The 12197-nt window shown below is 39.3% G+C and overlaps 2 protein-coding genes across 7 annotated transcripts in view; one reads left to right on the top strand and one right to left on the bottom strand.

Moving 5' to 3' along the window:
- ASB5 (ankyrin repeat and SOCS box containing 5) overlaps nt 1–1055 on the bottom strand; it is a 37755-nt gene extending 36700 nt beyond the window's left edge. For 3 of the 6 annotated variants that reach the window (XM_080344487.1, XM_080344491.1, XM_080344484.1), the window contains exon 1: nt 769–1055. The gene's annotated coding sequence lies outside the window, so the exon portion shown is untranslated. The remainder of the gene's footprint in view (nt 1–768) is intronic. The other 3 variants (XM_080344492.1, XM_080344485.1, XM_080344486.1) reach the window with 2 other exon arrangements.
- SPCS3 (signal peptidase complex subunit 3) lies at nt 309–9046 on the top strand. The gene is made up of 5 exons (XM_080344494.1): nt 309–843; nt 3055–3128; nt 5688–5764; nt 7194–7309; nt 7753–9046. The coding sequence occupies exons 1-5, from the start codon at nt 701–703 to the stop codon at nt 7883–7885; spliced, it is 543 nt and encodes a 180-aa protein (XP_080200620.1). The 5' UTR covers nt 309–700; the 3' UTR covers nt 7886–9046.
- Nucleotides 9047–12197: the final 3151 nt, after the last annotated feature.

Consider the following 12197-nt stretch of genomic DNA (forward strand, 5'->3'; position numbering starts at 1 on the left):
AGGTCTCCCTGGAGCCTTCTCTTCTCCAGGCTGAACAACCCCAACTCTCTCAGCCTGCCCTCATAGGAGAGGTGTTACAGCCCTCTGATCATTTTTATGGCCTTCTCTGGACCCTCTCCAATAGGTCCACGTCCAGTTACTAAATGACGTTTCTAGACAAGACAATTCACATGCTGAATATGTTTGTAATAAAGTGAAAATGAACATCCTACAGGAAACAAGGTAGTGAATGTCAATGCCACAGGAGCACGACATGTTTCTTTCTCCAGACTCCCAGGTTTGGGATGTGCCGGAGAGGGTGCGGGTCTCAAAAGGCATCGCGGCGCAAAGTTGGCGCCCTGCCGGTAGGAGCGGACACGGGGGCCGGCAGGGGAACGTCCGGGAAGGAACTGGGCTGTCAGTTCCGCCACCCCCCCTCCACGTCGCGGCCGCGAGGGACGCCGCGGCACCGCCCAACTCCTGGCGGAAGCGCCGACGCAGCCGCGGTGCGGGAGGCGCGTGGGCCCCACCTCGGCTGGGCGGGCTCTCGGAGAGGCCACGCCCCCTTCCCACCGCCCGTGCGCGCGCCCCTTCCTCCGCCGCCCGCTTCCTGCCGCGTCCCAGCGCCGCCGGGCCCCTCGGAGCCGCCGCCCCCCACCTCCCCGAGCAGCGGCTGCAGCGTGCACGGCGCGGCGGGCGGGCCGGCCGGCCGAGCGGGGAGATGAACACGGTCCTATCTCGGGCTAACTCGCTCTTCGCCTTCTGTTTGAGCGTGATGGCGGCGCTCACCTTCGGCTGCTTCATCACCACCGCCTTCAAGGAACGCAGCGTGCCCGTCGGCATCACCGTCTCCCGGGTATCGATGTGAGTGCGGGCGGGAGAGGGGAGGGAGTGGCGGAGGAGGGCCGGGCCGGGCAGGGGCTGCCCGCTGGGGAGCCGCTACGGGGCGGGTAACGGCCGGGGCGCGCGAGGGGCCGGCAACGCCCGGCTGCGGGCGGGCGCAGGGGCGCGCGAGGCCGCACCGCTGCCGTGCCGGCGGCTGCACCGGCCGGGGCCGCCGCGGCTCCGCTTCCTGCCCGCTGCGCGCCTGGGCCAATGAGGGAGTCCCACGACGGCGCTCCGCCGCCTGGCGGCCCGGCCGGGCGGGAGCTGGGGCGGCGCCGCCGGTGCGGGGCGGTTCCGTGCCGCTGTCCGGCCGTGTCCGGCAGGCTGGATTGCAAATACTGGGTGCGTTCTGTGTAACGGGGTAGCGACTTACAAGGGAGCCGAGCGAACTGCTTTTCGCAGTTTTGGGCATGCAAGGACTTAAATGAACACGCTTTATCTCTTTAGTAACTTTTTTTTAATTAGTAGTTCCCTTAAACTTTTTCACTGGCAACATATTTTTCTTGGGTTTTTTTGAGGCCTGTGGCAGTAGACTGAGGAGACTTACCTTCCTGTGAAATGCACCAGGTGTGCAATACATAATGCCACAGGAAAAGAGTGTTGCCCACACACAGTGCACTGATGCCAACTTGTGTCAGGGGAACCTTTCTCCAGTTTTGTTGTGGCTTTGGGTTTCTCCCATCCCCACCCCCCCCCAAAAAAAAAAAAAAAAGGGAAACTGTCAAGTACATAGGATGTGGAGCCCTGTAGTTTCACAAGCAGTTGAGCAGCTGCTGCTACTGTCACCAGAAAGCGGAGGTGTTTGCTTCTGCTCCAATCTACATGGTGCTTTACCAGAGCTGCACAGGGAAATGAGGCTCACAGGATGTTTTACTTGAACTCACTGATGAGTTTGGTTTAGTTTTGGCCACATTAGTGAAATAAAGCAGCTCATGGAGCTTTGGGGCCACCCTGAGATAAGGGACAGGAGCGGATGGCTGACAGCAGCATTTGAAAGGGAAGATGAGTGCAAATGAAGAGTAGGAACTGCCATCGCTTTCATACCTCGGGGAAAATAAACCTATTTACACTAGATTGAGGATTTCAAACAGCATTGAAGTGGCATAAAAGCATATTTTTGACTGTTCAGATGAGCTTGACATATATGAGGTAGCATACTAATGCCTAATTATGATGAAATTTGTACTGCCAGTCCCTTCAGTGATGCACATGTCTGGTATTAATGAGAGGTGTCATACCTTAATTGCATCTCTGGAAGTTCTGAGAAGTTCTGTGGACCCAAGGCTTAAGGCCTGTTAGTACACCAGATTGACAGTGATTCAGAAATGAAGTGCTAGATAAGGGATTCTACTTAAAAATATGGTTTTTTTTTCTTTGAGATTACCAAGCTTAGTTTTAATGAAATGATATTTTAATAGACTGATTTTCAAACTGGAATAAACATAACTAAGAAGCTGATAATATTTTGTTACCTGAAGATTAAGGTTCCTAGCTAACTTGCTTATGGTATTCTTTTTTGTAGAGGGCGAGTTTGGTAAATTGATAAACATATGAAAATAGCTGCTGTATCTGTGTTATTTTCTAATACGGTGTAAGTGTGGCAATGTCAGCCATTCCTCCAAATATGAATGTGTAATAAAGTCTTCCAAAATAATATGATTTTCCATATATAGAAGAAAACAAGCATTTTCTTTATACTGCTACTTAAATACATTCCAGGGAGAAATCTTGTAAGTTGTGTGAACCGCAAACTTAAACTCTGTTTTATCAGAATAGTTGGAGACTGAGCACTAGAAGCTTTTTTTGTTTTTAATGGAAAGTTGAAAGATAATACTGAAAATGGTTGCCAGCAGACAGCTGTGCTTCTGGTGTTCCAGGCAGCTTTATATATTTGGGGATGGCTGATACATATTTTACTGAAGAGAAATGTAGTGCAGTTTATGTACGGATAGTTACAGATTTTTGTATAACTTTGACTACTGTGGTGGCAAGGCCTGTCATTCGGAACTAGGGCTCCATAATTTCTGGAAGGCATGTTTTATTTTGTAATGTTTTTTTATATTTTAGCCAAAAGTATTTCAAAGAAAGTACAGAAAATGGATGGCAGAAATACATATTAAGAATAATAATTTATGTAATACATGAGAGAAAAAATGAGAAAGGATAATCTTGTGTTTTGTTTTGTCTTAGAAAAAATGTAGAAGATTTCACTGGACCTAGAGAGAGAAGTGATCTGGGATTCATCACATTTGACATTACTGCAGATATCCTTAATGGGAAAAATGGTTTGCAAGCATTGTGATATAACAGCATCTTGACATCTATTTTTGTTACCTTATAATCTTCAGATACTCAGGACTTGAGAAAAAGTAGGAATTTATCTTTCAAATCTAAATTTAAAGCAGTGAAAAGTAGTATTTTACATAGAGCAGTAAAATAAAACTAGGAATAGCTATTCTGTCTCTAGTAGATGACATAGAGCAAGTTGAAATTAATTACAGAGTTTATATAACATACAATTTTGATTGTCATACTAAATCTAGAAACTCTTGGCACCTTTCAAACTCACTTTGTTGTGAGACTTTCAAAGTTACGTTGACATAGTAGGTCATAGAAGTACCTGTCTTCCTTTAAAAATAAAAAGACATTGTGATCCTTTACTTGTTTAGATGTTCAGCTATTGAATCTTCAACACTGAATAGTATGAAATTCCTTGGGAAGCACATGAGATACCACAAAATTTATCACATTACTTTTTGGCATCTTTCTCTTTGCTGTTACCTTTTTGAAACTTTACTTTTGTATTTCTCTGCTTCCCTGTTAGTCTAGCTTTTATTGGGGAAAGAGGATTGGTGTGAATGTTTTTGTTTCGTTTTGTTCTGCATTGTTTTTCGGACAATAGAAGGGAATAATTCTTACGATTTAGGGTGTTGAAATGAAAAATATTCAGTGTTTTTCTACAAAAGTTGATACCAAATATGAGGCAGCATGCTTTACCTCAGGTGATTACACTTTGCCTTGCTTTGCAGCTGGGCTGAGATTCCTGGGATTTTTCTGTCTGCTGTTTTTTGTCACTCTGTTAGGCAAGACATTGATTACCTCTGCTTTTTGGTTTCCCTGTTTTGGAGAATACTACATTGTGTAAGCAAACCGAACAAAATGCAAATCTTGAATGCATGTGAACACTGGATAAACATGTTAATCAGGTTTTTGCAGGTGTGTGTTGCACAGGATAAGAGGGATTATTTTTATCAGCTGGAGGCAGGAGAGGTAAACTCCAAAGTCTGAGTTTTACCTCTGAAATGCTTTTACGTATTAAAACCAGAGACTAAAATTCTGTAAGTAGATGAGTTGAATTGTATACAGTGTGTATAGAGTGAGAATAGAAGTAGAGCGAGGCAGGACAGGACCTCTGAAAGAAATATTGTTATGTGAGGATTAGCTCACAGTATGTGGACATAAAGATTTTATGTTGTAGCGACTTTTAATAGTAGGAGGAGAGGTTTTTGTTATTTTTTAATGCGAACTGACTTAGTCTTTCATGCCTGGTGTAATTCTTGCAGTGTGTAGAGCTAGAAAATACAACTTTCCAGTAGGGTTTTTTTGACAGAATTTGTAAAGAGGTACTGGTACATAGGCTCTCTTAACTGATGGGGAAAAAAAAAGTCCTACGAAGATAAAATAAAATGACAGTTAGAAAAAGCAGCTAGGGAAAGGGAAGGAGACAGTTTAAGAACTCCTTTTAGTGTACTTATTTCATGGCTAACTTTATCAAGCATGAAGAAATCCCACAAAGGAGATCTTCCGAATCTTGTTTTGAGTTAGATGATGAAAAATGTTCAAGTAAAATAGCTCCAGCTATTCTTGCAGCAACAGCAGTTAATTATTTAAATTGTTCCTTACTTGACCTTTGAATTAGAGGCTTAAAAACATGATTTGGTCTTGGGATGAGTGAAACAATATAGAACAAATTTTAATCTGGTTGCGGAATCTCTTTATTTTTTGAGATAGTGGCAAGTAGAATAAAAAAGAGAACTGTGACATAACAGGTTACAACTGATCTTTATTGTGAGTTAAAAGGTCTTTTCCTTAGCAGTCACACATGGTATATTTTATTGCTAAATAAACAACAGACAAGTATTTAGAATATCAGCTTTATTATACTGACAGTCTCAAATGGCAGTCATCAGTGCTTTACTGTTGATCAAAAATCTGAGCAGTTTTGTTCCAGTCTAATAAGCTGATTTTCTTTGTAGTCAGCAGGTAATTAAATCTGCTAATGCCTGGTGTCACTTGCAATATGAAATACTTCCCACCTGCTAACTTCTCTAATGTGGGTGTTACAGGCTCTTTGAACTCTACACTCTGCCAATTTTGTATTTATATATTGTTTAATGCTATTGTATCTCAATCCACAGTTGGATACCAGATTCTTTGATAGTATAAATAATTGCTTTGAAGATATTTACTGAAGAATTCTGTCTTGCTTTTTATGTTCAAGGTTTTATAATAGATTGCTTAGCAGCAGGTTGTGGTTACTAGCTTGCATTGTCAAATATAGAACTCTTAAATCAATGGAGGAAATAGCTGTTAGATTTTGTAAATAAGTAAACAAAAAAAAACACCCATACACACCAACTAAAAACCTGTTGCTTCAATATGATTAAAATCTATGTTAAAACTCCTGGAAGTCCAGATTTGTAAATAAGATGAGGTATATTGAAATGTAAGATCTCACTGTAATTATCGTAGTCTGTTTAGATCTAGTAAAAATAAAATGAGGTTATATAAGTACAGTATGGTATTTTTCTTAACTCACATACATCTGCAGAGTATATTTGACTGGAATGTTAAACAATTGTTTCTATATTTGACTGCAGAATACTCAACGAGAAAGAATGTAAGTATCAAAAAGAAAGTTGAAGCAATTACCCATTTTGTTCTGCAGCTATTTTAAACATTCTGAAGTTCTTCTGGGAACAGTTTGGGCACCAGCATTTCCTACTATCCTGGACTGTTTTTACTGGCCTTCGTGGTTGTTATTTTCATGACAGTTTAACTGCAGGGTGGGATGTTCACTTTGAGGAATCTTAATATGTGCCCAGTAGAGTGGGAGAAAAGTAACACAAGCCTTGTTTTTCATGTACAATAGTGGTATGTAAAATAGTGTTTTCACCTATTTGCTCAGTCTGTTTTACTTTTCCCTAGCATTCTGCAGTTGACTGCTGTTAGAAACAAGATATAGTGGCTTTTGGTCTGGCAAGGTGTGGTTGATCTTTTGTTCATAGATCACGGAAGTGTTTGCCTGTAGCAGTTGCTGTAGCCCCATAATGCATTTATGTTATCTTTTCATACTTCTCAAAGTGATTGGCCTTGCTGCCTCCTTTAAATTGGTTGTTGCTGGTATTTCACTTTGGATAGCTGAAGGCTTTTTTCACTGGTCTGTTAGGAGCTGTGTGGAACAGCTTGTGGAAATAATGAAACACCATGCTGTCATGGTACCACTGAATTCTAGTTTAAGCTACTATGGTCATAGTGCAAGGATATAGTGAAGGCGTGGAGTTTTTTCATAACGTGCTGCAGAAAACGATTTTGCTAGGGTTTTTAAATATCAGTTACACAATGTCCAACAGCACTTATAAAGTATCTACTGCATGGTTTTTAGGGTTCTTGATTAGGGCCTGGGACTTCACTGTCTTGTTTTACCTTTTAGGTTTTTTTTTTTCACATAGATCACTAGTTCTCACAAATACTGAGAAATTATTCTCTAAATTGTTCTTTAAGGTACTAAACAAGACTGTTTAGGACCTTACTACTTAAAAGAACAGTATAAAGTTTCAAATACTTAAGAATTTAGGATCCATCTTTTGAATTGTGCATACAATTTTTGGGGTGACACTTGCAATTCAAGTAGAGATTTTTTTCCACTGAAGCTGAAAAAATGTTAAATACCTAGACAGGGTCATGATAGCTCAATTTAAGTTCTTTATTTGAAACAAAGTCTAAATACTGCTTTTAAAAGTGACTTACCTTTGCAATTTGAAAGGAAAACCCATCATACTTTTTAAGTCTTTGAAAGCTTATGACTTTTTAAAAAATGGCTTTCTCCTGTTTTACTGAAATGTTGTTTCTGTTTATTCTATGCCACTCTTCTGTGTGTAGTAGTACTGGTTTCCCTCCCTGCAAAGCATGGTTTTGTTAAATGAGTTGTGGATTGCAAGCATGTACTTATACTTCAGGGTTTTTAGATGAATAATGATACGAAATTCCAGTGACTGAATATGGTCTTGCAAGGTACCTTGGTGACTTAATTACAATTGTATTTTTAGGCTCTAAATCAGGTGGTCCTTTGGGACAAGATCATGTTGAGAGGAGATAACCCAAGGCTGTTGTTAAAAGACATGAAGACAAAGTACTTTTTCTTTGATGATGGAAATGGTCTGAAGTAAGTAAATCCTTTTGTATTATTCTTATTAATGGTGCCTTCCTTTTAGTTGCATACTTTGCATTTTATATGTATGTTTATTGCTGTGGTAAAGTACTTACATTCTATCTGATACTCTGTCAGTCTGTTGCATCTTTGTAGTTTGATTCTTAGAAGATGACTTTGGGATACAAGATATCCTGGTTCTTCTGTAGATTAGAAGATGCACTGCTAATACAAGTAATAGGCTTCTGGGTTTCTGTTTCCATTATTCTTGTCTGTATAGAATTTGTTCTGTGATGCATTCAGCTGCGAAGTTAGGTAACAGTAGAAAAAAATAAGTCTTATCTGAAAATACTTCTGGATCAGGAAAACAATTTTTATCCTAATTTATTTAATATTTATTATTAATTAAATTGGTTAACTTGAGTATTTGTGCTGATAGTCTTTATTGCTTTTTGCAGGGGAAACAGGAACATTACTTTGACTCTCTCCTGGAATGTTGTACCAAATGCTGGCATTCTACCTCTTGTAACAGGATCAGGACATGTGTCTGTACCTTTCCCAGATACCTATGAGACACCAAAAAGTTATTAACTTATAATACTGAATCCGAAGCAAGATATTTTTATACCTGTATATTGTGAATAAATTTTATTGTGGGTTCTTCTCACATCCCATGCAACCCTTCAGTGAAAGGTACTTGATTTCCTCAGGTCTAACAGCATAGGAAAAGGAAATGAAAGTTTAGGGTGGTGTTTTTGTTTTTTGGTTTTTTGGTTTTTTAATCATTGAGGCTGAAACTTAAGGGAAAGGTAAATTGCAATGTAATGGTTTTGGGGGGAAAACTGAGGAGTTTGGTTTTGTTTTTTCTCCTGACGATCTGAGTATAGATCTCCTTTTCTTTTAAATAAACATTTTTAAATGAGAAAATAGTCTTACTGTGATTTTTTTTTTAGGTACTGTGATATTTATTAAATTTGTGTAGAACTCAAATATATCTTCTGGAATCAGTTTCTGTGAGTGTCTGAAGGAAATGGCTATTCAGTTTTACAGCATTTTGCTAAATGCCTGCTTATCATGTTACAGTGAGGTAAGCTTGGTCCTTTCTAAGGCTGCTATTAGTTACTTTGATAGTTATTTTAGATCTTGTTTTGAGTGCCAGTGGTGCAGCCCACATGCAATTCTGTATTATAAAACATTTTAATAACTGCTTATAATGCAGCTAACTGGAAGAATAAAAAGAAATCTTTTTCAGTGTATTGGGTGTAAGTCAGTAAGAAAAGTAAAAGTCTGTCTACAAAGCAACCACTTCCATTGGGATCTGCTCAGCAGGAAGAATGAACACACTTGTTCCAGAGGAGGCCTTTCCATAGCAAGGAATGGGACAGATGTTCTTCAAAACAGGAGAAACATCTAAGAAATAGAGGATTTCCCACGGGGACATAGAGAAATGTAGGCAGATTTACCAGCTGCAATATGGACATGAGTCTTATCTGCAAGTCTTCCTGATTGGCATCAACCGGGAAAGGTAGTAAGTATGTAGTAGTTCCAGGCAGCACGTCTAGTGAAGAAGTGGACTCTGGGGGGCTGCACATCATGCTCTTTGTGTCCTTCACTCGGTTGCAGCTGCAAATGTTTGTCATAGTTGGAAGGACAGAAAGAAGAAACAGGCATCAGGATTGCCTTCTGGCAATAGTGGTTTACACTGATCCACTCACGTTTCTTGCTCATCATGTATCCAGGAGAGGAGCACTTGCCACCGTCAGCTCCCTTACATAGTTCTTAATGTACATGTATATATTCAAACAAAATATGGGAGAAGTTAATTTATTACCAGATGTCAAATATTCTGCATATGCTGGGGACTTTCAGAAAGAACAAATATAATCTGAAATTAAAACGGCAAGTGTTTTAATACTGTGAAGCAGAAAAAAAAAATAGGAAAACTGATGAGAAATTGTGACAAGGCTTTCAAAAGAAGACATACAAAAGATTGGAGCAGAGCCTCCCACTTCGTTGTGCGTTCACTTAGGAACTCACATATTTTTGAGGAAGCCAACTTGCTTTTTAAAAGGGATCTTTATTATTTATGATTTATCCCTAGGTGACTATTTAGTGCATTCTCTGTGTATCAATAAAAGAGGTGTTGAAGAAAATTCCAGAAAGTGCATTGTCTTTTTACAAACAAAATTTTAAGTGTGAAAACTAAAAAAATTATTTTCACAGGAGTATATTGGGACAACTTTTCTTTTGTATCTAGTGTATTTACCTGAATTTCAGTTCTCTGAACTTGTTTTGTTCTCTGTGGATTAGCATAATCAGCACATTGAAGTACATGCTATTTTTTTTCTGTGCTTTGATATCAAATGTATATATTGCTCTAAAAACTTAACTATTATAGAGAATTTAATACTGTCATATGTAAGGAAAATAAAAAATTTTTTGTAGAGGTAATTGTGGAGTTGTTTTGCTAATTGCCAAGTAAGTGGTTGGTTTATTAATAAATTATATTCCTGAAATGTTTGCTGAAACTTATTTCTTGTGGCTTGGCATTCAGCCACTTCCCTGGATTCCTTTGGCAGTACTCTTCCCATGAATATAAAGGCCATCTATGAAATAGGTGTTCTGACTACAAAGACAAGAAGCTGCTGTCAAAAACCATCAGAGATAAGTCTACCGTCATTCCCCCAGAATGGTGTATTCCTCCCAGCAGATAGTAGCAGAATTTTAAGCCACTAAAACTGTAGCTTCAAACATGATGCTTGAAGCTTTTCTAGCCTTTCCCAGTGAAGAGAAATTACAATGTTTGAGGGATAAAGAAGAAACCATCACTGAGTTTATGTTCAAGTTCTTAGAGAGAAGAACTCGGTTGTATTCTTGAGGGAAAGGCCAGCAGCAATTAGTGCTTAAACCTTGCTCTTCGCTTCTCAGCCACCAAGTGGGACAGGATGTTCTGCTCTCTTTCTGGTTTGGGAGCAAGGAGGCAAATTCCTTAGTCGATCCCTTTAAAGCCTTTCAAAAAGTAAAATTACTCCTGTTGTGACATCCTGTTGTGACAATTCTCAAACCATTTATGAAAGAACGTTCTTTTATGGAAACAAATGGCATGTACTTCACCTTGTCTCTTCTGGTGCATCTTATAAAAAGGAGTGGTAGTATTGCTGGCAGCTGATTGTTCTCTTAAATGTGTTACTAACTATAATGGTGTTTTATGTAGTGATGTGTACAAAAGATGTATTCCCTAGTAACTGATCTGCTTAATGGGAAAAGGCTTGAAACCGTTTTGTGGGAAATTTGAACTGAAAACACTTCTGATGCATTTCAGATAGCAATTTATTGAGGTTTTGAAGACAAGAGTTCTTGTCTAGGGACTGAAAAGTGCAAACTCTCAAAGTAGCCTGGGTTTCCATTTACTGTTGAGCACGCAGCACCACATGGAAAGCCCTATGCAGGAAAGGAAAATAACTTTTAAAGTCTTTATTGGAAGCTTTGCTCCCCTGCAGTCTTATTTATGGATTGGCACTAAAGATATTGAAAGAAATACAGAGAAAAGATATTATTTCTAACTATTGGTTGTTTATTTTTTTAATAAAAGTTTCTTCTCAACAATGAAATTAAAGTTGGCTATTATATTGCTTAACAGCCAGATTCAAGTAGAGTTCCTACATTATTTGTTGATTACAAACGTTGAAAATCTTATTTTTCTAAAAATTATTTCAAGAGAAGTTTCACAGAAACAGTTCCGTTAAATGAAAGCTATTTAGATTGAAAATTCAGCTATTGGACCATTTTTGTGAATCTGCAGGATAAGGCACAAGTATAGACAAAGTAGGCATTCCATTGTTAAGGTTTCTTTTTCCCTTAATATCCTGTCACAGTGATATTCCTTTTATGCAAGTTGATATTTATCCTCTAATAATTGTTATTAATTTGTTTTTGTTTTACTCAGGATGATAATCTTAGAATCTTCTCTCTTTCTTTCTCTTTTCCCCTTGCACGACTTCAAGAATTACATTTATTTATTTTTTCCAAATAACTGTCTAATAATGAAATTTTAAATCCTCTATCCATGAGCTATTAAGGAAAAAAACCCACCTCTGAATCAATATAATAACAGTATCCAGAATTATAAGCTATTTGATTCAAAATAAAAATTACGGAACCAAGTGTATCATTAAGAGAATGTTCCAAAACTCAGAGCCAAAAGTGCTGCCTGACCTCCTGACTCCTTTACCTCCCTAGCTCAGTGCTAATGACACACACCAAGGTCACCTGGAACTTTCCCTTGCTCTCCAGCTGTAGCCCCTTGTGCTTATTAGGGGTGCTCCAGACTGTAAATGCTGAAGAAATAGCTGGCACTCCTTTGAAATCATAAAACTGGCAGAAATGGACTAGAGAGAACATACGTATTTCCAGCACCAGAGGACCATGGCAGTGAGTGTTCTTGTATTTTGAAGACATATTTCTAGTATACTCATAACTTTGTAGACAGCGATTTTCATGTATTTTGCAGCTATTATCCAATGATTTCCAAGCGCTCTACAAGAAAAATCTGTATTTATTTTCAGAGAGACGCTGGCATGCTTAAGCCAGACTGGAACTGTTTTTGCAAGTGACCATCTGAAAAACAGTCCATTTGTAGCTAGAATTGCCTGGGGTGGTGCGTGAAGAAACTTCTGTGGCCTTCTAGCACCTGGCTACACAGGTGTTGGCAGGCAAAGGGGTAATTGGGCCCTCCCTTAGCAGAAACATGCTTTGGACTTCACATGTGGGGTTTTGCTTCCATGGTGCAACAAGGACAGCAGGTATAGTGGTGTTAGTTTAGTCTGCCTTCTTGCTTGTTGTGGTTTGTTTGGTTTTTTTTTTACTTTATAAGAGTGTTTCAGTTTGGTTCATTTTCCAAGTG

The sequence above is a fragment of the Nesoenas mayeri genome (genome assembly GCF_963082525.1).
Source record: "Nesoenas mayeri genome assembly, chromosome: 4".
NCBI classification, from domain to species: domain Eukaryota; kingdom Metazoa; phylum Chordata; class Aves; order Columbiformes; family Columbidae; genus Nesoenas; species Nesoenas mayeri.